This window comes from Oncorhynchus mykiss, chromosome 18 (genome assembly GCF_013265735.2).
Source record: "Oncorhynchus mykiss isolate Arlee chromosome 18, USDA_OmykA_1.1, whole genome shotgun sequence".
Classification (NCBI taxonomy): Eukaryota; Metazoa; Chordata; class Actinopteri; order Salmoniformes; family Salmonidae; genus Oncorhynchus; species Oncorhynchus mykiss.
In genome coordinates this window covers 58,548,713-58,574,179 of record NC_048582.1, presented here as the reverse complement: position 1 = coordinate 58,574,179, position 25,467 = coordinate 58,548,713, and the positions used below count along the sequence as shown (strand labels likewise).

At 47.2% G+C, this 25,467-nt stretch overlaps 1 protein-coding gene across 1 annotated transcript in view; it reads left to right on the top strand.

Annotated features, from left to right (window-relative positions):
- The first annotated feature begins 1,027 nt into the window (after window positions 1-1,027).
- Window positions 1,028-25,467, top strand: part of LOC110496602 (potassium voltage-gated channel subfamily KQT member 4-like) — a 129,505-nt gene continuing 105,065 nt past the window's right edge. The window contains exon 1 of the mRNA XM_021572588.2: window positions 1,028-2,233. Within this exon, the coding sequence (XP_021428263.1) occupies window positions 1,932-2,233 (302 nt within the window). The 5' untranslated portion in view covers window positions 1,028-1,931. The remainder of the gene's footprint in view (window positions 2,234-25,467) is intronic.

Here is a 25,467-nt window from a genome sequence, read left to right as displayed (position 1 = left end):
TGTCATAACTGGAATTCCTATTATATTATTATTGTCCCACTGTGTCATAACTGGAATTCCTATTATATTATTATTGTCCCACTGTGTCATAACTGGAATTCCTATTATATTATTATTGTCCCACTGTGTCATAACTGGAATTCCTATTATATTATTATTGTCCCACTGTGTCATAACTGGAATTCCTATTATATTATTATTGTCCCACTGTGTCATAACTGGAATTCCTATTATATTATTATTGTCCCACTGTGTCATAACTGGAATTCCTATTACATTATTATTGTCCCACTGTGTCATAACTGGAATTCCTATACTATTTCTATGGTCATAACACGGTTCTGGGATCTATTGTCAGGCCACTATCTGTGCCTCACACCTGTCCCTCTTATCTGGTAACCCCTGCCCAGTGTTCATAGACAGCTCTCAGACGTTAAGCATAGATATGACTCTCTGAGGTCATTAAAGATCCTATGGCACTCATCGTAAGAGTAGGGGTATTAACCCCGGTGTCCTGGCTAAATTCCCAATTTGGCCCTCAAACCTGTAACTATTCCCCAGGTCGTTGCTGTAAATGAGAACGTGTTCTCAGTCAACTTACCTGGTAAAATAACGGATAAATAAAATGTAAAAAATAAAATAGGCTACATGGCATTTTCATCGAGATTCTGTATTGGCCTACAGTGCCCATGCCTCTTTAGTCATTACAGAATAGTTACTTGAAACAATTGATTTGGTCACCGCTGATAAAGGCATGACATACAGTATATGTGACAACCATGTCTATCAATGTCTATCCCCCCAAAACAGCTCTGTAAAGGTCCAAATACTATGATATCGGATTAACGTTACCCTGTAATTGTGAGGTTTGCATCCTTATTTCTAAGTTGTCAGCCTCATCAAATGTATGAATGCTTAGCTCTGATATATTACAACTTGCTCGTACCACTGAGCTAGCTACACACCCAATATCACCGTGCGCAATTCCACTCTCTCTGTCACTTTATTGCGTCCAAACCCGTGTGTTCAAGCTAACCGGATGCTTTTGGTTTGCGCGTGAGAACTTCGAAGTCGTCCGTAGGGCTGTACCTCTCGTTTCTCTCTGGACCATCTGACAAGCCTGCTGCGTGTTACCCATGAGTCCTCGCTCATATAACTGAAGTTTAGAGTTGACTCTGATTTTAGCTATCCTCGAACGGTCTTATTCGCTCCTCACCACTAGCGCACTGGACCAGCGAGACGCACAGGAAAGGAAGCAGTTCTGTGGGCATTTTGCACAGCCGCGAACCTCAAATATACGATTAAGAAAATATTAATACCAACAGAAATCTTGAGGAAAGAGCAGAGCGATCACGAATCGAGAGTTCTTTACCTAATTTAACCGTAAGCCTATAATAAATACGCTTGTCCAGTAAACTTTTGATGCTTTCAATTGCGCGCTTTAAATGTTTTCTTAATCATTTCGAGCAAAAAGCAAATTTATGATGACGACAATGCAAATTAGCGACAGTATAGGATAGGTTACAAAGTTACTGTTGCCGCTGTCAAATGATCTTGTAATCATATTATTCGATGGAACCTCACGTTAAATGTTTAACGGTAATTGGGATTATCATATTACCAATTTAACATTTTCTTCAACTTGCATTTGACATACCGCACATGTCAAAATGCCATGAACATTTTCTTTTGTGGTCGTGACTTGATTTATAGATAACTTATTTAACAAACGAAATTCGAAGTAGACCCTGACATTGGAGGAATGAAATTATGACCTAGTCCAAGTAGGCTAATTATTATTCAACGCGGACAAGTTGATCATGACTTCGATTTCAGTTGGCTAAATCTCCAACGTAGATATGGGCTCACTGTTAAATAGGTGATTTAAACTGTATTCTGTTGTATTTAATATAGGCCTATATTGGCTAACCATGTTAGGGAGCCCATCAAATAACGGTGGCATTAGAATGTTGGTGCCCCCCGCATCCAACGAAGAAAGGCGGGTTGAATTTGTGGCTCTTACCGCAGTTCATATGGAGAGGAGCGAACCATCGACCCCGGAGCGCGCGCACCCCTCTCACCGCACCGGGCTCCTCGGTACCCCGCTGCCGGGGCGTCCTGGACCACGGGCGACCACCTCAGCCTCCAGCAAGCGCTACAGAAAGTTTCAGAACTTCTTGTACAACGTACTGGAGAGACCACGAGGATGGGCATTCATCTACCATGCGTTCATGTAAGTAATTGTTTTTCAATACAATGAAGGCTACTAGTGTCATCGCATTTGCTGAAAGTATATCTTTACTTTGGCTTATTTTTATTTACATACATTTGTATTTGTTTTTACGTCATTGTTTATTTCTTTGCATTGAAACATTTCATGTTGTATCTTGAATAACGCAACAGCCAAGCTTTCCTCTGAGTAGTTTTCTAATTAGCCAGGTGGAGTCAGTGGAGTTGCTTATTTGGCAATAACTCACACATTCGACATACAACATGGGGCCTCACACTCAATTGTTGTCCTTCATCACTTGATTAAATCACAGTTAGATCTTTGCTTTCAAATTGAATTTGTCCAAAACCAATTGTAAATTATCAGACATTTTTCAAAGTCTCTCACTAAACATCCTCGGTAACTACAGAGACATTTGTCATTGACGTTATGGTCAGGCTACCAGCCGCCCGTAGGGTTAGTCTTACGCTAACCTTACCAGGTGGCAGGGTTGGTTAAAGGTGCTTCCCAGCCGAAACAGTTCGGTAGAGTTTGTACATTATGATGACATTTGTGACGTTTTTGTTCATTTTGAACTTTTTTTTTCAACTGTTCAGGCACACATTTTTTTCTGGAGGCAAACCGAAGTTAGGAGCTGAAGTCTACGCCCTTCGTTAGTGCTTAAATTGAAGCATGCTGACGCCTTAACTCTTGAAGTCCCTCTGCTATTTAGGGAGAGGCAAGATCTATTTCTAAAAAAGAAACCCACTTTAAATCTTAGCTTTTTAACTTGTTCATTCTGTATGTTTTTTAAACATAAAATCTATCCAAATGCCCAGATTTCTGTAGGCGGGAACCCGATCGATGTGAGAACTATCTAATGAATAAATATCTTGTCCATCTGAAACATTTTTGCAAGAATTAGAGAATATTTATAGTCTTTTAGCACTTTTTGCTCACTGTCAGTTGACCAAAACAATGATTTAAAATTAAGTGGTGGATGGGAATGTGGATTATGGCTGGTTCACATGGTGCGCAAAATACAGCATCCCCAAGTTGTCATGTGTGTTAGAGGGACCATTGGAGGGCCAATTGTGTAAAGAAGAAAACATTTCCTCTGAAAAAATGTAACTTACAGCAGCGTTTTGGTGACAGTCGAGGTAAATGATACAAAACAGAATGTAATTACCAAAATGTAATTCCTGTATTCCACAGTATTCCTATGGTACCACAATATTCCACAGTATTCCTATGGTACCACAATATTCCACAGTATTCCTATGGTACCACAATATTCCACAGTATTCCTATGGTACCACAATATTCCACAGTATTCCTATGGTACCACAATAAACTTCTGCTAACTGTGAGTTCTGACTTCATCGCTCATTGCTTCTGGGTCCTATTGCACATATGCCCCTAAGTGTATACAATATATTGGCTACATAGCTCTATCCAATCCAATAATTTATCTCCTATTAACACTGCGAATGATGAGGTTATCAACCAGCACTCTGAATCCATCACAACCCTGGCTTTCCCCCATTAAAGATCATTCTTCACTGGTGCTCAGCCAGTACTGGTGCTATCCCTATGGCATTTCTGGAGCCTATCTCAGAGCTGAGAGAGAGAGGGAGAGGGAGAGAGAGAAAGGATGTTGGCAGTTCTATTGTTGTTCTTTCTCCCTCAGAGTGGTGGGCAGAGTGCTAAGTTGCTGGGCTCATGTTTCAGATGCCAGGCCGTCTGAGACTCTCACGGACTGTTCTTATGGACGGGAGAGAGGGGGTTGTCCGTCTCTCTCTCTCCCTCTCTGCCCAGCACTAAGACTAAAGTCATCACACCGCTTTTCCAACTCCTGTGTTTTTAACACACGCACGCACGCACGCACACACACGCACGCACGCACGCACGCACGCACACACACACACACATATGCATTAATCTGTTAGCCAAGGTTGATGTGCTCTGCTCTACAACACGCATCCCTACAATTGCCTACATGTTTGTGTGTGTGTGTGTGTGTGTGTGCACTTTGGGTTGTTGGATGAACTCTCATGTAATGCCATTAGCCACACTTGTGCTTACCTGAGCACATTTCCTTCTCAATATTATTATACCCGGGCTATGCATTTCTTGTGATTAATTACAATAGTCACGTAGCATGAGAATAACTACAGTATTGCTGTGTACAGGATCAGTGCTTTATTAGAGAGCCTCATTAAGACATGGTTAATCTATCTATCATAATTGAATCGAGCCACACAGTGCTGCGTGGGGAGATAGAGTACACATCGAGTGCTAATATCCCTAGATCGTTTAATTAGGCCTGGGCTCCGAACACGGACAGGCAGCTGGTGCAGATGTGTCATTCCTAGAAAGGGAGGGTTACATGGCAGAGTTGCATGGCAGGGTTATGTGGCAGGGTCACATGGCAGGGTTTACATGGCAGAGTTACGTGGCAGAGTTGCATGGCAGGGTTATGTGGCAGGGTCACATGGCAGGGTTTACATGGCAGAGTTACGTGGCAGAGTTGCATGGCAGGGTTATGTTGCAGGGTCACATGGCAGGGTCACATGGCAGGGTTTACATGGCAGGGTTTACATGGCAGAGTTACGTGGCAGAGTTGCATGGCAGAGTTGCATGGCCGGGTCACATGGCAGGGTTCACATGGCAGAGTTACGTGGCAGAGTTGCATGGCAGGGTTATGTGGCAGGGTCACATGGCAGAGTTACGTGGCAGAGTTGCATGGCAGGGTTATGTGGCAGGGTCACATGGCAGGGTCACATGTATAGGAAAAGGAAGTCAAATGGAGGCTCATCATTCAGTAGGGCCCTAAAGACTGATCAAAGGTCAGCTTTACGGTCTTTTCATATTTGAGATTAGAATTTGCAAGCGGGTAAGCTGATCCCAGAACTTCTATCCAAACCGTTCAACTTGGACACCCACTTCGGCTCCTCTCTCAAGCTTCTGTCGAACAACCGCTGAACCAGAGATACAGAGACACACAGCACCATTCACGGGGCTTCCCCTGGTTTCAGCACCTGGTCATACACACACGCACGTACACACACTCTTGATTCCAGACTGGTGATGTTTTGACTAGAGAACTGGCTGGGCCCTGGGTGAGGACTGAGGGAGAGGCTGAACTAAACGCTTTGTGTCCTGTGAGAACCTGGGAGAATAAGAGGAGTCATTGAAACATAGCCTCAGCCTGCGTCCCTACGGGCCCTGGTCAAAGTAGTGCTCTACATAGGGAATAGATAGAGTGCCATTTGGGATGCAGGCTGAGTCCGGGAAGTGCTGCTGCTCTTCCTGACAACGTTGTCCTAACAAATTCCTGTGCTCACCAACCTGAACCGTTGCTAAGACACACGGCCTTACGTCCGACAAGCTTTTCGTTTAAATGTCGCGGAGAAAGTTAGTGTTAAGTACCACATTTTAAAACAGGAGCTCCACTTACTTAAAATCCTGAAACCTCTTTGTTGCCCTTCAGGGGGGGAGGGGGGGGGGGGGGGGCTGTAAGAAGAGTGTGTGTGTGCATGTGATGCTACTTAGGAGCACAGGGACCTTGGTAAACAGTGTGTGCGTGGTGTCAATCCGTCAGATGCCTGGCATTCAGCTGGATCAGGTTCACGCGGCTACGTTCCACCTGACCTTTGACCCCTCACCCATTCCCACCCGCCACCCGTGCCACATATAGTTGTTTCACATGGACTCGTCCCTGTAGCTCAGCCCTCCTACAGGGGGACCAGCAGGGTCAGGGGACTCTGTTCGTGTCCCAAAAGGCACCCTATTCCCTGTAGAGGGCACTTTTGACTAGAACCCTAAAATAAGTGCCCTAAATAGGGATGAAGGTGGCGTTTGGGACGCAGACCACAGTCTAAAAGCGGGTGGCTCTATTGTTGGCGGTCGGACTGGACTGTATGTACCAGTCGGTGCCAAGCGAATGCCAGTCCACGGCCCAGACCGGAGCTGTTAGGCAACAATATCTTGATCTTTTTAGCTAGGGGCTCAGAGAGGCGGGTGGGGGGTGGTCACTCATAGACCAATGAGCATAATGTTCCCGTCCTGTGTGGGACGGGAAAAGCAGGCGAGCCAGAGACAGGACTGACCAGAGGGAGTGATTGATTAACTCCATGGAGGGTGGAGGGTGAAAATACACCAGTCATCTATTATTGATGTCTTTGTGCTAAAGGAACAGAAGGGAGAGTAGAGATGGCCCAGGAGCATCAGAACAGAAGGGAGAGTAGAGATGGACCAGGAGCATCAGAACAGAAGGGAGAGTAGAGATGGACCAGGAGCAACAGAACAGAAGGGAGAGTAGAGATTGTCCAGGAGCAACAGAATATAAGGGAGTGTAGAGATGGACCAGGAGCATCAGAACAGAAGGGAGAGTAGAGATGGACCAGGAGCAACAGAACAGAAGGGAGAGTAGAGATTGTCCAGGAGCAACAGAATATAAGGGAGTGTAGAGATGGACCAGGAGCATCAGAACAGAAGGGAGAGTAGAGATGGACCAGGAGCAACAGAACAGAAGGGAGAATAGAGATGGCCCAGGAGCATCAGAACAGAAGGGAGAGTAGAGATGGACCAGGAGCATCAGAACAGAAGGGAGAGTAGAGATGGACCAGGAGCATCAGAACAGAAGGGAGTGTAGAGATGGACCAGGAGCATCAGAACAGAAGGGAGAGTAGAGATGGACCAGGAGCATCAGAACAGAAGTGAGTGTAGAGATGGACCAGGAGCATCAGAACAGAAGGGAGAGTAGAGATGGACCAGGAGCATCAGAACAGAAGGGAGAGTAGAGATGGACCAGGAGCAGTCAAAGGGGTTGATGATGGTGTGTGTATCGGTCTTAGTTAAACGAGAATCCTGGGCCCATATTCACAAAGCTTCTCAAAGTAGGATGGTTGATCTACACTCTTAGAAAAAAAGGGTTCCAAAAGGGTTCCTCGGCTGTACCCATAGGATAAATGCAAAACTGATTCTAGATCAGCCATCCTCTAAGACGCTTTACAAATACAGGCCCAGAGATGGTGAGTGGAGGCCTAATTGAGATACTGCGGTCAGAGAGACAGACAACAGGTTTTATGAGGTAACCAATGACATGAGCCAGCTGAGGTCAAGGCAAACTGAGGGCTTACCGTCATGGTTCTTCCGTCATGGTTGTGTGTTTGTTGTCTCTCCCTCGGAGTAGCTTCACTTCTGTTGATTTGTACAAATGTTCTCTCAAATTAACCATACAGAAAACAACCATAGTCAGACACATCTAGTCATCGAGTCTTGTGAATTGCCAGGGATACACACGTACACACAGGATTTGCATGTCTAAGAGAATACGTTAGTGCTTGCTGTGCTGTTGCTGCCTTTTAATAATGCATTGTTTGTGCTTTTAAAGAAATTACGCAGCGATCATGAGTCCAATGGGAATATAGACCTTTTCTCTTTCCCAGTCTCTGTTTCTGTCTGTATCTCTCTCTCTCTGTCCCGCTCTGTGTCTTCGATCTCTCCATGATGGGACTGCTCCATCCATTAGCTCTTGACTCTGAACTGGAGCTGAGGATGAGCACAGGGCCTCTGTCACTTCTCAATAGCAACTAGAACAAGTATTTTACCAAAACGTTCAAATAAAATATTAGATAACATATCTGCTCGCAGGTTCTGATATATGTGAAAGTCAACATAGTGTCTGAACTACAGTTGTGAATTAAGATGACCAGCTCATGTATAAATAAGTAATGCTTATTTGTATGTGTTCAGGCCCTTAATTTGGGCCTGAACACACCAGTACTGGCACTCAAAATAAATCGTGGCACATATTTCAGTCCACTTTAAGCATTGTAAATAAGCCAAGTGCTCTTAACCCACACAACCATGCTGATCTTGGGACTTTCTCCCTCTCTGTCTCCCCACCTGTCTGGGCTCGGTTTGGTTGGACAGTCTGAGTGTCTAACTCACTGGCCACCTAACTTGTCCATTAAGTGTGTCAGCAGTACTTTGGTAAACAACAATTAACGCTGTGTAATGCAGACGCTGGGAGTCAGGAAGCAAGTACAGGGGGTGAATTCAATAATACAAAAACCATGGACCAATACATAACAAGAGTAGCATCTGGACATGAGAAACATAACTAACACTGTCTGGGGAAGAACCAAAGGGAGTGACATATATAGGAGAGGTGATCATAGAAGTGATAGGCGTGTGTAACGATAGTGCCAGGTGTGTGTAACGATAGTGCCATGTGTGTGTAACGATAGTGGCATGTGTGTGTAATGATAGTGCCATGTGTGTGTAACGATAGTGCCAGGCGTGTGTAACGATAGTGTCAGGTGTGTGTAATGATAGTGCCAGGCGTGTATAACGATAGTGCCAGGCGTGTGTAACGATAGTGCCAGGTGTGCGTAATGATAGTGCCAGGTGTCCGTAATGATAATGCCATGTGTGTGTAATAATAAGTAAACTGGCCCCAACGAGCGCCAGAGAGGGGGAGCGGGAGTAGACGTGACACGCTGCTCGTTTTTTTATCACAAGTTCAGAAAACCCACTAAAACTCCCCTTCGAAAAATCACAGCGTGACGTTTGTGGCTGTGTTTTAATTATTAAGGCGACTAACTTATGTCAGCAAGGAGCTTTTTATGTTTCCATGTTTGCTTGCCGCCCCAGTCAGCATATGAATGTGTTTATTGATGACTAAGGAGGAGGCGTACCAAAAGGCACCCTATTCCCTACAGACTGCACTACATTTGACCAGAGCCACATGGTAGCTGAATGGACCCTGGTCAAAAGTATTGCACTATATAGGGAATAGGGTTCCATTTGGGAGGTCACCCATAAAGCGGCTGAAGGAGAAGGGAGAAACGCCACACAGCACTTTGAGGATTTTAACCTGCTCCTGACTGCTCCTGACTGCAGATTAGCTGCTTGTTGTTCATTACTCGGCTTTTATCAGTTCACCTCAGTCGGCGGTGTAAATTCTGCTCCATTAAGGATCCTCTATGGATGTGTTTTTTTTCTCTTCCTCTGCCACCCTCCCTCTCTTTCTCCCACCCTCGGTCCAACCTACCCTCTGTCCCTGCTATGTGGGAACATCATCTCTCATTAACTCAATCACCTTGTTTAATTGACTCCCCCCCCCTCTCTCTCTCCCTTCTCTCTCATCTCTCTCCCTTCTCTCTCATCTCTCTCTCTCCCTCTCCACCATGTCTTGATTTGCTTGTTATTTCTTCTCCCTTTACCCACTGTGTGCCTCTGTCAGAGAGGTGAATTGAGGAAAGGAGGCATTAACAATGAAAGGATGTTTTGAACCTAAAGGGAGAATTACTACAGGACGTACAGTAGCAATGAACCATCACACACACACACACTACCCCCAAAAGAGACACACTGATCCAAGGTCACAGTACCTCAGATAAAGACTCATCTTGTATTTTTAAACCTCTCCCTCTTAGAGGAACAAACCAAAGTCCTAGTTACTTCTGTGTTGTTACAGTTCTTCTGAAATTCTCAGAAGAGCTTGAACTTTCAGACCTAAAACGGAGAGAGAGAGGCCAGAAAGTTTAGTCTGGTTTGGATGGTAGAGGTTTTTAAGGCAGGCTAGGTTGAAGGGTTGAAGTACCTGAAACTGGCAGCTATCTTAAACGGTAAATGAGGTGTGAGGACAACACAGCCAAGTCTCCCTTATTTTTTCTCTCTCTCTGTCTCTCTGTCTCTGTCTCTCTCTCTCTCTCTCTCTCTCTCTCTCTCTCTCTCTCTCTCTCTCTGTCTCTCTCTCTCTCTCTCTCTCTCTCTCTCTCTCTCTCTCTCTCTCTCTGTCTCTCTGTCTCTGTCTCTCTCTCTCTCTCTCTCTCTCTCTCTCTCTCTCTCTCTCTCTCTCTCTCTCTCAACCCCTGGGTGTCTTCATTAGGCCCTGCTGTGCAGACTGGGACAGGGAGTTTGTCCCAAATGGCACCATTTTCTTTATGTAGTGCACTACTACATAGGGAATAGGGTGCCATTAGGGACGAAGTCTGGGAGACAGCAGCAGTTCCAGCAGCTCTGCACACTACCCCTTTGATAAAGGAGCACATCTTGTTATTTTTATGCACCACTCATGTGAAGGAAACACTAACTATGTAATTGAGTGGCTAATGAGATTAGGGTGAGTGTAACTGGATTGAATCCGAACTGGTCGCAGGTGATGTGATTCTTTGGGATTAGGTCTGGTTTGTCGAGGGGGGGGGGGTTCTGTGGGCTTGACTTCTGGGCTTCTGGTTTCTCTCTTGCTCTCTCTCCCGAAGTGTATCACTTTTTGCTTTTTTTTGTTGCCCTCTCTCTGCCTCTCTACTCTACCCTCTACCCCCTCTTCCCATTTGTCCCCCTCTCCCTGCCTGCATCTGGCCCATGTTTGTCCAGCCATGGGTTTCTGTCATGTGCTTGACACCTCTTTCGAGGTGCAGCAACTGTCAAAGCCCCTTGTCGGAGAGGGAGGAGGTAGAGACCGGGAGGAGGTAGAGAGGGGGAGGACAGAGACAGGGAGGAGGTAGAGACAGGGAGGAGGTAGAGACAGGGAGGAGGTAGAGAGGGGGAGGACAGAGACAGGGAGGAGGTAGAGAGGGGGAGGACAGAGACAGGGAGGAGGTAGAGACAGGGAGGAGGTAGAGACAGGGAGGAGGTAGAGAGAGGGAGGACAGAGACAGGGAGGAGGTAGAGACAGGGAGGAGGTAGAGAGAGGGAGGACAGAGACAGGGAGGAGGTAGAGACAGGGAGGAGGTAGAGAGAGGGAGGACAGAGACAGGTAGGAGGTAGAGAGGGGGAGGACAGAGACAGGGAGGAGGTAGAGGAGGAGGACAGAGACAGGGAGGAGGTAGAGAGAGGGAGGAGGTAGAGAGAGGGAGGAGGTAGAGAGAGGGAGGAGGTAGAGAGAGGGAGGAGGTAGAGAGAGGGAGGACAGAGACAGGGAGGAGGTAGAGACAGGGAGGAGGTAGAGAGAGGGAGGAGGTAGAGAGAGGGAGGAGGTAGAGAGAGGGAGGACAGAGACAGGGAGGAGGTAGAGAGAGGGAGGACAGAGACAGGGAGGAGGTAGAGAGGGGGAGGACAGAGACAGGGAGGAGGTAGAGACAGGGAGGAGGTAGAGACAGGGAGGAGGTAGAGAGAGGGAGGACAGAGACAGGGAGGAGGTAGAGACAGGGAGGAGGTAGAGAGAGGGAGGACAGAGATCGGGAGGAGGTAGAGACAGGGAGGAGGTAGAGAGAGGGAGGACAGAGAGAGGGAGGAGGTAGAGACAGGGAGGAGGTAGAGACAGGGAGGAGGTAGAGAGAGGGAGGACAGAGACAGGGAGGAGGTAGAGACAGGGAGGAGGTAGAGAGAGGGAGGACAGAGACAGGGAGGAGGTAGAGACAGGGAGGAGGTAGAGAGAGGGAGGACAGAGACAGGGAGGAGGTAGAGACAGGGAGGAGGTAGAGAGAGGGAGGACAGAGACAGGGAGGAGGTAGAGAGGGGGAGGACAGAGACAGGGAGGAGGTAGAGAAAGGGAGGACAGAGACAGGGAGGAGGTAGAGAGAGGGAGGACAGAGACAGGGAGGAGGTAGAGACAGGGAGGAGGTAGAGAGAGGGAGGACAGAGACAGGGAGAAGGTAGAGAGGGGGAGGACAGAGACAGGGAGGAGGTAGAGACAGGGAGGAGGTAGAGATAGGGAAGATAGAGACAGGGAGTAGGTAGAGAGGGGGAGGACAGAGACAGAGAGGAGGTAGAGACATGGAGGAGGTAGAGACAGGGAGAAGGTAGAGAGAGGGAGGACAGAGACAGGGAGGAGGTAGAGACAGGGAGGAGGTAGAGACAGGGAGGAGGTAGAGAGAGGGAGGAGGTAGAGAGAGGGAGGAGGTTTTAGAGAGGGAGGAGGTAGAGACAGGGAGGAGGTAGAGAGAGGGAGGACAGAGACAGGGAGGAGGTAGAGACAGGGAGGAGAGAGAGATGGGGAGGAGGTAGAGAGAGGGAGGACAGAGACAGGGAGGAGGTAGAGACAGGGAGGAGGTAGAGAGAGGGAGGACAGAGACAGGGAGGAGGTAGAGAGAGGGAGGACAGCGACAGGGAGGAGGTAGAGAGGGGGAGGACAGAGACAGGGAGGAGGTAGAGAGGGGGAGGACAGAGACAGGGAGGAGGTAGAGAGGGGGAGGAGGTAGAGACAGGGAGAAGGTAGAGACAGGGAGGAGGTAGAGACAGGGAGGAGGTAGAGACAGGGAGGAGGTAGAGAGAGGGAGGACAGAGACAGGGAGGAGTAGAGAGAGGGAGGACAGAGACAGGGAGGAGGTAGAGAGAGGGAGGAGGTAGAGACAGGGAGGAGGTAGAGACAGGGAGGAGGTAGAGACAGGGAGGAGGTAGAGACAGGGAGGAGGTAGAGACAGGGTTAGGTAGAGAGGGGGAGGACAGAGACAGGGAGGAGGTAGAGACAGGGAGGAGGTAGAGACAGGGAGGAGGACAGAGACAGGGAGGAGGACAGAGACAGGGAGGACAGAGACAGGGAGGAGGTAGAGAGGGGGAGGACAGAGACAGGGAGGAGGTAGAGAGGGGGAGGAGGTAGAGACAGGGAGGAGGTAGAGACAGGGAGGAGGTAGAGACAGGGAGAAGGTAGAGACAGGGAGGAGGCAGAGAGAGGGAGGACAGAGACAGGGAGGAGGTAGAGACAGGGAGGACATAGACAGGGAGGAGGTAGAGAGGGGGAGGACAGAGACAGGGAGGAGGTAGAGACAGGGAGGAGGTAGAGACAGGGAGGAGGTAGAGAGAGGGAGGACAGAGACAGGGAGGAGGTAGAGACAGGGAGGAAGTAGAGAGAGGGAGGACAGAGACAGGGAGGAGGTAGAGAGGGGGAGGACAGAGACAGGGAGGAGGTAGAGAGGGGGAGGACAGAGACAGGGAGGAGGTAGAGACAGGGAGGAGGTAGAGAGAGGGAGGACAGAGACAGGGAGAAGGTAGAGACAGGGAGGAGGTAGAGAGAGGGAGGACAGAGACAGGGAGAAGGTAGAGAGAGGGAGGACAGAGACAGGGAGGAGGTAGAGAGGGGGAGGACAGAGACAGGGAGGAGGTAGAGAGGGGGAGGACAGAGACAGGGAGGAGGTAGAGACAGGGAGGAGGTAGAGAGAGGGAGGACAGAGACAGGGAGGAGGTAGAGACAGGGAGGAGGTAGAGAGAGGGAGGAGGTAGAGACAGGGAGGAGGTAGAGAGAGGAAGGACAGAGACAGGGAGGAGGTAGAGACAGGGAGGAGGTAGAGAGAGGGAGGACAGAGACAGGTAGGAGGTGGAGAGGGGGAGGACAGAGACAGGAAGGAGGTAGAGGAGGAGGACAGAGACAGGGAGGAGGTAGAGACAGGGAGGAGGTAGAGAGAGGGAGGACAGAGACAGGGAGGAGGTAGGGACAGGGAGGAGGTAGAGAGAGGGAGGACAGAGACAGGGAGGAGGTAGAGAGGGGGAGGACAGAGACAGGGAGGAGGTAGGGACAGGGAGGAGGTAGAGAGAGGGAGGACAGAGACAGGGAGGAGGTAGAGAGGGGGAGGACAGAGACAGGGAGGAGGTAGAGACAGGGAGGAGGTAGAGAGAGGGAGGAAAGAGACAGGGAGGAGGTAGGGACAGGGAGGAGGTAGAGAGAGGGAGGACAGAGACAGGGAGGAGGTAGAGAGGGGGAGGACAGAGACAGGGAGGAGGTAGGGACAGGGAGGAGGTAGAGAGAGGGAGGACAGAGACAGGGAGGAGGTAGAGAGAGGGAGGACAGAGACAGGGAGGAGGTAGAGAGAGGGAGGACAGAGACAGGGAGGAGGTAGAGACAGGGAGGAGGTAGAGAGGGGGAGGACAGAGACAGGGAGGAGGTAGAGAGAGGGAGGACAGGGACATGGAGGAGGTAGAGAGAGGGAGGACAGAGACAGGGAGGAGGTAGAGACAGGGAGGAGGTAGAGAGAGGGAGGACAGAGACAGGGAGGAGGTAGAGAGGGGGAGGACAGAGACAGGGAGGAGGTAGAGAGAGGGAGGACAGAGACAGGGAGGAGGTAGAGAGGGGGAGGAGGTAGAGACAGGGAGGAGGTAGAGACAGGGAGGAGGTAGAGACAGGGAGGAGGTAGAGAGAGGGAGGACAGAGACAGGGAGGAGGTAGAGACAGGGAGGAGGTAGAGAGAGGGAAGACAGAGACAGGGAGGAGGTAGAGAGGGGGAGGACAGAGACAGAGAGGAGGTAGAGACATGGAGGAGGTAGAGACAGGGAGAAGGTAGAGAGAGGGAGGACAGAGACAGGGAGGAGGTAGAGACAGGGAGGAGGTAGAGACAGGGAGGAGGTAGAGAGAGGGAGGAGGTAGAGAGAGGGAGGAGGTAGAGACAGGGAGGAGGTAGAGAGAGGGAGGACAGAGACAGGGAGGAGGTAGAGACAGGGAGGAGAGAGAGACGGGAGGAGGTAGAGAGAGGGAGGACAGGGGGGTGTGGTGAGACGGAGAGGGAGATAGCAGCAAGATTCTGAGGGGGGTGTGGTGAGACGGAGAGGGAGATAGCAGCAGGATTATGAGGGGGGTGTGGTGAGACGGAGAGGGAGATAGCAGCAGGATTATGAGGGGGGTGTAGTGAGACGGAGAGGGAGATAGCAGCAAGATTCTGAGGGGGGGTGTGGTGAGACGGAGAGGGAGATAGCAGCAGGATTATGAGGGGGGTGTGTTGAGAGCGAGATAGCAGCAAGATTCTGAGGGGGATGTGGTGAGGTGAAGTGGGGAGATGAGGGGAAGATGCTGTATTCATTTCCACTTTCAGGGCAGAATTGATCCCCATGGGAACAAGATGTCTGTCCCAGGCCGGTCCTGTAGGTGTTGGGTCTCCCCCAGTAATAACAGATTAATCTACACCTTCAGAACTCAGGGCTCACGTTCATACACATGATAAGATATGCACTCTACACACACGTTCACATGGATTTTGTATTGTAGACATCTGGTAGTAGAGTCACTACTCTGGCCTGAGGGAACACAATGTGTGGTAAAAAGTGTTATGAAATGTAATGTCATGTAATATTTTGAATATTACATGACAAGGAGAGCGATGGAGTGCTGCATCACATGACCTCCACAATCACCCGACCTCAACCCAGTTGAGATGGTTTGGGATGAGTTGGAATTCAGAGGGAAGGAAAAACAGCCAACAAGTGCTCAGCATATGTGGGAACTCCTTCAAGACTGTTGGAAAAGCATTCCAGGTGAAGCTGGTTGAGAGAATGCCAAGAGTGTGTAAAGCTGTCATGAAGGTCAAGGGAAACATTGGAAACGTTGCTCAATTGGTGTAACTGCCTTCATGTTGCCGGACCCCAGGAAGAGAAGCTGTGGCCTTGGTAGGAACGAATGGGGATCCTCAATAAGTAGAAATACAAATACACCAGGCTAAACCAGACCAGGCCTAGGGGGCCAGTGGTGTGTGTATGTGGTGGAGAGAGGATTGTTGTTTACCTCACCTCGTCTGGTCATGGGTCAAGGCTGCAGCTTGACAATCTTGTTGTTGTTTTTCTTTATCATTCAAATGAATAAAGCAGCAATATCAGTATCACTATCAGCCCCTCAATCTCACCATCTCAATGTTAACTTCCTCTCTGAATACTTGTCTGGGAAAATCTTTTAGCTGTGAAAACAGTAACATATAAAACATAATACATGCATATCACATTTGACTATCACATTAGAGCCCTAACCCTGGGTTAGACCAGAAACCAGAGAATCAACATCCCGGGCCTCATTGCATTGTGGTCCTGCAGTGTAACGTGATCGGTCTGGATGTTGACACCCCATAATCACTTGTAATCTGTGTGTATGTAATGTTATTCTAGCCAGCCAGGCCAGGAATACTGCAGGGTTTGGGTGTGAAGGTCTTGCCAGAGCCAGAGGTTTATTTTGGGTGTATTAAGCCATTCAATCACACGAGCTGGAGCTGCTTTCACAGTATGGAAAGGCAAGGCCAGGCCAATGACAGAGGGGTCTGGGATACAGCAAGGAAAAGCCAGGACAGGACAAGGCCAGGCCAATGACAGAGGGGTCTGGGATACAGCAAGGAAAAGCCAGGACAGGACAAGACCGGCCAATGACAGAGGGACCCCGGATAGAGAAAGGAAAAGCCAGGACAGGACCGGACAGGCCAATGACAGAGGGGTCTGGGATAGAGAAAGGAAAAGCCAGGACAGGATAGGCCAATGACAGAGGGGCCTTGGATAGAGAAAGGAAAAGCCAGGACAGGATAGGCCAATGACAGAGGGGTCTGGGATAGAGAAAGGAAAAGCCAGGACAGGATAGGCCAATGACAGAGGGGCCTCGGATAGAGAAAGGAAAAGCCAGGACAGGACCGGACAGGCCAATGACAGAGGGGTCTTGGATAGAGAAAGGAAAAGCCAGGACAGGACAAGGCCAGGCCAATGACAGAGGGGCCTCGGATAGAGAAAGGAAAAGCCAGGACAGGACAAGACCGGCCAATGACAGAGGGGCCTCGGATATAGAAAGGAAAAGCCAGGACAGGACCGGACAGGCCAATGACAGAGGGGCTTCGGATAGACAAAGAAAAAGCCAGGACAGGATTGGATAGGCCAATGACAGAGGGGTCTGGGATAGGGAAAGGAAAAGCCAGGACAGGATAGGCCAATGACAAAGGGGTCTGGGATAGAGAAAGGAAAAGCCAGGACAGGACCGGACAGGCCAATGACAGAGGGGCCTCGGATAGAGAGGTGGCCCGCCTGTTAACTTGCACGATTCTTGCTATTCTCCTTCGACCTGTCATCAACAAGCTGTTTTCGCCCACAGGACTGTTGCTGACTGGATGTTTTGTGTTTGTTGCACCATCCTCAGTAAATCCTAGACACTGTCGTGCGTGAAAAGCCCAGGAGGCCAGCCCTGTCTGAGGTACTGGAACTGGTGCGCCTGGCACCGACAATCATACTACACTCAAAGTTACTTAGGCCACCCGTTTTGCCAATTCTAACGTTCAATCAAACAGTAACTGAATGCCTGGATGCCATTCTGCCTGCTTTATATAGCAACTCAATTGATTCCCATTCAAAATCCTATTTTCCTTAACCCTAAACCTAACCTTAACCAAAACCAAAACCCCTACCCTAAACCCAATCCCAACCTGTAAACCTTACCCTAAACCTAACCAATAACCCCTAACCTTAAACCTAAACCCTAAGCCTAAAATAGCCATTTTACAAGTGAGGACCGGCAAAATGTTTTCACTTGTGAGGACTTCTGGTACTCACAAGTATAGTAAAATGTGTACACACACACACACACACACACACACACACACACACACACACACACACACACACACACACACACACACACACACACACACACACACACACACACACACACACACACACACACACACACAGGGAGAGAAAAAGCTCCCGCTTAGTGCAGGCAGGCCTTATAAATACTGGCCCTTATTATGAATTTGTTTTAGTCCCGTCTCCATGGTGAGGTTTCCCTACATGTTTATAGAAGCTGCCGTTATAAATGAAAATGGTCTCAACAATATTTAAGCAGCCGGGCCTTCCACCATGCTGCTGACGGGTAACCAGAGAGAGAGAGAGGGACAATGTAAGAGATGGAGAGAGGGTCCTTGGACCTGGGACTTCCCAGGAACGAGAACATGGGGTTCCCTGGGTCCGTAGAGGCAGTGTGTCACTATATTATGTTAGGTTAGTCTGGCACTATGTCAACGAGTGCAGTGGTGGTTGAGGTGATGACAATAGGGAGACAAGAGCAAGTCGAGCGGGAGAGGAAACACCTGTGCAGAGTGTGTGTGTGTGTGTGTGTGGTGTGCCTTTTCACTTATTATTTTGCACGTGTCTTATGATGGCACACAGCACCGTGCCTGCATCCTTGAAAACACACACACACACCTGGGGCATAGGAATTCAACCATGTAACGTGCAGAACATAATCTATTACTTGGAGCACCCTGAAATATCCACAGCAGGTCACGTCAAGGGCAGACATCAAACCATGGTGACAGGGATTTAGCAGCAATCAATGAAACTGACAGATGACCCTAGGTACCTTCCCTTTTTAAATAATGTGTTACGTTACAGCCTTATTCTAAAATGTATTAACGTAACGTTTTTCCTCATCAATCTACACACAATACCCCTTAATGAGAAAGCGAAAACAGGTTTTTAGAAAGTTTTGCAAATGTATTACAAATAAAAAACAAAAATATCTTATTTACATTTGCTATGAGACTCGAAATTGTGCTCAGGTGCATCCTGTTTCCATTGATCCTCCTTGAGATGTTTCTACAACTTGTGGTAAATTCAATTGATTGGACATGATTTGGAAAGGCCCACACTTGTCTATATAAGGTTCCACAGTTGACAGTGCATGTCAGAGCAAACACCAAGCTATGAGGTCAAAGGAATTGTCCATAGAGCTTCGAGACAGGATTGTGTCGAGGCACAGATCTTGGGAAGAGAACCAAAACATGTCTGCAGCATTGAAGGTCCCCATGAACACAGTGGCCTCCATCATTCTTAAATGGAAGACGTTTGGTACCACCAAAAACTTCCTCGAGATGGCCGTCCGGCCAAACTGAGCAATCGGGGGAGAAGGGCCTTTGTCAGGGAAGTGAACAAGTACCCAATGGTCACTCTGACAGAGCTCCAGAGTTCCTCTGTGGAGATGGGAGAACCTCCCAGAAGAACAACCATCTCTGCAGCACTCCACCAATCAGGCCTTTATGGTAGAGTGGCCAGATGGAAGCCACTCCTCAGTTTTATTTATTTATTTATTTTACCTTTATTTAACCAGGTAGGCAAGTTGAGAACAAGTTCTCATTTACAATTGCGACCTGGCCAAGATAAAGCAAAGCAGTTCGACAGATACAACAACACAGAGTTACACATGGAGTAAAACAAACATACAGTCAATAATAAAGTATAAACAAGTCTATATACAATGTGAGCAAATGAGGTGAGAAGGGAGGTAAAGGCAAAAAAGGCCTTGGTGGCAAGGTAAATACAATATAGCAAGTAAAACACTGGAATGGTAGTTTTGCAGTGGAAGAATGTGCAAAGTAGAAATAAAAATAATGGGGTGCAAAGGAGCAAAATAAATAAATACATTAAATACAGTTGGGAAAGAGGTAGTTGATAGGGCTAAATTATAGGTGGGCTATGTACAGGTGCAGTAATCTGTGAGCTGCTCTGACAGTTGGTGCTTAAAGCTAGTGAGGGAGATAAGTGTTTCCAGTTTCAGAGATTTTTGTAGTTCGTTCCAGTCATTGGCAGCAGAGAACTGGAAAGAGAGGCGGCCAAAGAAAGAATTGGTTTTGGGGGTGACTAGAGAGATATACCTGCTGGAGCGTGTGCTACAGGTGGGAGATGCTATGGTGACCAGCGAGCTGAGATAAGGGGGGACTTTACCTAGCAGGGTCTTGTAGATGACATGGAGCCAGTGGGTTTGGCGACGAGTATGAAGCGAGGGCCAGCCAACGAGAGCGTACAGGTCGCAATGGTGGGTAGTATATGGGGCTTTGGTGACAAAACGGATTGCACTGTGATAGACTGCATCCAATTTGTTGAGTAGGGTATTGGAGGCTATTTTGTAAATTACATCGCCAAAGTCGAGGATTGGTAGGATGGTCAGTTTTACAAGGGTATGTTTGGCAGCATGAGTGAAGGATGCTTTGTTGCGAAATAGGAAGCCAATTCTAGATTTAACTTTGGATTGGAGATGTTTGATATGGGTCTGGAAGGAGAGTTTACAGTCTAACCAGACACCTAAGTATTTGTAGTTGTCCACGTATTCTAAGTCAGAGCCGTCCAGAGTAGTGATGTTGGACAGGCGGGTAGGTGCAGGTAGCGATCGGTTGAAGAGCATGCATTTAGTTTTACTTGTATTTAAGAGCAATTGGAGGCCACGGAAGGAGAGTTGTATGGCATTGAAGCTTGCCTGGAGGGTTGTTAACACAGTGTCCAAAGAAGGGCCGGAAGTATACAGAATGGTGTCGTCTGCGTAGAGGTGGATCAGAGACTCACCAGCAGCAAGAGCGACCTCATTGATGTATACAGAGAAGAGAGTCGGTCCAAGAATTGAACTCTGTGGCACCCCCATAGAGACTGCCAGAGGTCCGGACAACAGACCCTCCGATTTGACACACTGAACTCTATCAGAGAAGTAGTTGGTGAACCAGGCGAGGCAATCATTTGAGAAACCAAGGCTGTTGAGTCTGCCAATGAGGATGTGGTGATTGACAGAGTCGAAAGCCTTGGCCAGATCAATGAATACGGCTGCACAGTAATGTTTCTTATCGATGGCGGTTAAGATATCGTTTAGGACCTTGAGCGTGGCTGAGGTGCACCCATGACCAGCTCTGAAACCAGATTGCATAGCAGAGAAGGTATGGTGAGATTCAAAATGGTCGGTAATCTGTTTGTTGACTTGGCTTTCGAAGTCCTTAGAAAGGCATGGTAGGATAGATATAGGTCTGTAGCAGTTTGGGTCAAGAGTGTCCCCCCCTTTGAAGAGGGGGATGACCGCAGCTGCTTTCCAATCTTTGGGAATCTCAGACGACACGAAAGAGAGGTAAAAGGCACAACATCCCACTTGGAGTTTGCCAAAAGGCACCTAAAGGATTCTCAGACCATGACAAACAAGATTGACTGTAAGACTGTAATCACTGCTAAAGGTGCTTCAACAAAGCACTGAGTAAAGGGTCTGAATACTTATGTAAATTTCATATTTCAGTTTTTTATAAATTTGCTAATGTTTCTAAAAAACTGTTTTTGCTTTGTCGTTATGGGGTATTGTGTGTAGATTGATGAGGGGGGAAAAACAATTTAATCAATTTTGGAATAAGGCTGTAACATACAAAATATGGAAAAAGTGAAGGGGGTCTGAATAGTTTCCAAATGCACTGTAGGTACAGTGTCACTGTCCTGTCACTGTCAGGACTAGAACACAGTTTACCATCTAGAACTTACATTTACTCACTATTTAGACTAGAGTGAATGGTTAATGTTGAGTTACAGTGGTGCAAAAAAGTATTTAGTCAGCCACCAATTGTGCAAGTTCTCCCACTTAAAAAGATGAGAGGCCTGTAATTTTCATCATAGGTACACTTCAACTATGACAGACAAAATTAGAAAAATAAATCCAGGAAATCACATTGTAGAATTTTTAATGAATTTATTTGCAAATTATGGTGGAAAATAAGTATTTGGTCAATAACAAAAGTTTATCTCAATACTTTGTTATATACCCTTTGTTGGCAATGACAAATGTTTTCTGTAAGTCTTCACAAGTTTTTCACACACTGTTGCTGGTATTTTGGCCCATTCCTCCATGCAGATCTCCTCTAGAGCAGTGATGTTTTGGGGCTGTTGCTGGGCAACTCTCTCCAAAGATTTTCTATGGGGTTAAGGTCTGGTCTGTTAAGGTCCACTCCAGGACCTTGAAATGCTTCTTACGAAGCCACTCCTTTGTTGCCCGGGTGGTGTGTTTGGGATCATTGTCATGCTGAAAGACCCAGCCATGTTTCATCTTCAATGCCCTTGCTGATGGAAGGAGGTTTTCACTCAAAATCTCACGATACATGGCCCCATTCATTCTTTCCTTTACACGGATCAGTCGTCCTGGTCCCTTTGCAGAAAAACAGCCCCAATGCATGATGTTTCCATCCCCATGCTTCACAGTAGGTATGGTGTTCTTTGGATGCAACTCAGCATTCTTTGTCCTCCAAACACGACGAGTTGTGTTTTTACCAAAAAGTTATATTTTGGTGTCATCTGACCATATGACATTCTCCCAATCTTCTTCTGGATCATCCAAATGCTCTCTAGCAAACTTCAGACGGGCCTGGACATGTACTGGCTTAAGCAGGGGGACACGTCTGGCACTGCAGGATTTGAGTCCCTGGCGGCGTAGTGTGTTACTGATGGTAGGCTTTGTTACTTTGGTCCCAGCTCTCTGCAGGTCATTCACTAGGTCCCCCCGTGTGGTTCTGGGATTTTTGCTCACTGTTCTTGTGATCATTTTGACCCCATGAGATCTTGCGTGGAGCCCCAGATCGAGGGAGATTATCAGTGGTCTTGTATATCTTCCATTTCCTAATAATTGCTCCCACAGTTGATTTCTTCAAACCAAGCTGCTTACCTATTGCAGATTCAGTCTTCCCAGCCTGGTGCAGGTCTACAATTTTGTTTCTGGTGTCCTTTGACAGCTCTTTGGTCTTGGCCATAGTGGAGTTTGGAGTGTGACTGTTTGAGGTTGTGGACAGGTGTCTTTTATACTGATAACAAGTTCAAACACGTGCCATTAATACAGGTAACGAGTGGAGGACAGAGGAGCCTCTTAAAGAAGAAGTTACAGGTCTGTGAGAGCCAGAAATCTTGCTTGTTTGTAGGTGACCAAATACTTATTTTCCACCATAATTTGCAAATAAATTCATTAAAAATCCTACAATGTGATTTTCTGGATTTCTTTTCTCATTTTGTCTGTCATAGTTGAAGTGTACCTATGATGAAAATTACAGGCCTCTCTCATCTTTTTAAGTGGGAGAATTTGCACAATTGGTGGCTGACTAAATACTTTTTTGCCCCACTGTATATTGCTTTCCTACTAGGTTGAATAGGTTCTGTATATCTGCCATTGATCATGGCTGACATGTTGCCAAGGACAAGGGGCCTGCTTTCTAAGTACTCCTGTAGTGCACCTTCACTCACATTCGTCACAGTCCTCACTGTCTTCACTATCCTCACTGTTCTCACAGTCCTCACTGTCCTCACTGGTAACACTAGTGGAAGTCAACAGGCCGGCTAGCTGGCTGGCTGACTGACTGGCTGACCCGTCATAGTGGTGGGGCTACGGGGTGAAGTTTCCCCTAGGTACAGATCTAGTATCAGCTTCCCTTTCCAGAATTGTAACCTTAACCATGTTGTGATGTAACTAACTATCATTAATCTGACTGTTATTTATTTTATGTTTAATTGATACTAAAAATTTTTAATCATGTAACAATTAAATCATTAGGAATTTGGGGCACCACGTGGAAAGTTATTTAATGAGTTACTGTCTACCGAAATAATTCAATAATTTATAGATATCATAACAGTCACTAATTCATTATTTCCTCATATCAGTCTCATTCTAAATGTCGGAGACTTCGTAAATCTGCACAAACCCGGGTCTCACTGATCATTCCGTACCACACAAATTGATGTGATTATTAATTTACTAACACTAAATGATAACAGGATACACACACACGGTATAGGTTATTTATTGGAAACTTGATACGACAACAACAAGTCCCTAGCGGACTAACACAGAATGACACTTGTTACGCAAGATGGAGATTGAAAGAGAGTGAGAGAGAAAGAAAGCGATGCAACACTTGGATACATTTGGGAACTACACTCGCAATAACCCTAGTAGCCTGCCCCAAACTGTCGCTCTTATGGGTAAGAAGTAATGCATGTATTTACGTGTTGTGGGTCTTCGTCTGGTATCTCTGTTGGGCCCAGGCCTTTGTGGACAGGGTTCCGCTTGGTGAGGAGGGTTCGATTGGACCTTCTTATTTCGGATGGCCTTCTCCTTCATTCTCTGGTGTAAGTCTCTGATTGTCCACAAGAGGTCACAATGTCCTTCTTGTCTCCTGAGGATGGCTAATCAGCCGTGTCGATGATCCCAGATTGGTGATGAAAGCGCACAATGATTTGAAGAGAATAACCGGATGGTCCTACTTAAATTCACCTTCTTAGATACAGTATAGCTACTCAACCGTAGCATTGATTGTTAAGAGGTTATTTTGTCTTCTTCAACCTTGTGTTGCGTTCCGGGGGTCACGGACCTCGCTGCAGCTGTGGTCCGTTTTAGTCTGATATGTTAATTCTTAACTCAAACGCTTTATACCCTCGGGTAAAAAGGGGGTGTTTATGTCATGCTGACACGCTCTCTGAGCTCCCTGGGGCATGGCTGGTTATGAGGCAAGGTATCACCATTTACAATGATCTCATTAGAGAACTAAAATCACAATCTTATCGTCACAAAAACATTCATTTTATCCTGGATATTAAAATCTCAAGTTACATTCAAGTTACATCGTTTCCATTACAATCTTTATAACAATTTTAATGACATCAAAAAATAGACATACATTTTCAACATTCCATCTCTCATCATTCACAACATTCAGATGTTGAAATAGTGTCCATTGTTTGACGATATAGTTTTGGGCATTCCAATCACCCAACCTATAAACCAAAAGCAGTCGGTCTGCTGCATTACAATTTACGATCGACGTGAGGTGTCATACAATCCCCACATCAATCCCCCCCCCCTCTGCGGGAGAGAGTTCTGTAAAGCTGATCCACTGTAACCGGATCTTAGGATCCTCACAGGAGAGTCATGGCAGCCATTAATGGGGGGAAAGCAAAACTGACCCTAGGTCAGTCTCTAGGGACAACTTCAATCTACTCCAGTAGTGTGTGTCCTGGGTTAGGTTCACATCTCAAAGTTCAAATGTAGAGATTCTGAGACCATGGAGTTCTTTTGAAGTGACAAGTTGGCGTGAAATCTGTAGCCCATCTCCGCTATAATGTATCAGCACAATGGACTGCGCCCTACAAACTAAAGCAAGGCAAATATGGTAATGAATATAGGGTACAAGATAGATGGGCTGTTTGTAATAGTTAAATTACCCTATGTGAATACAGGAAACAAAAGCCGAATGGAGATCCAAAACATAGCCTACTGCAGTGAGATGCAGCCTACAGCCTAGTGCAGTGAGATACAGCCTACAACCTCCAGCCTACTGCAGTGAGATGCAGCCTACAGCCTCCAGCCTACTGCAGTGAGATACAGCCTCCAGCCTACTGCAATGAGATGCAGCCTACAGCCTCCAGCCTACTGCAGTGAGATACAGCCTACAACCTCCAGCCTACTGCAGTGAGATACAGTCTACTACAGTGGATACAGTCTACTACAGTGAGATACAGTCTACTACAGTGAGATACAGTCTACTACAGTGGATACAGTCTACTACAGTGGATACAGTCTACTACAGTGAGATACAGTCTACTACAGTGGATACAGTCTGCTACAGTGGATACAGTCTACTACAGTGGATACAGTCTACTGCAGTGAGATACAGTCTACTACAGTGGATACAGTCTACTGCAGTGAGATACAGTCTACTGCAGTGAGATACAGTCTACTGCAGTGAGATACAGTCTACTGCAGTGAGATACCGCCTATAACCTCCAGTCTACTACAGTGAGAT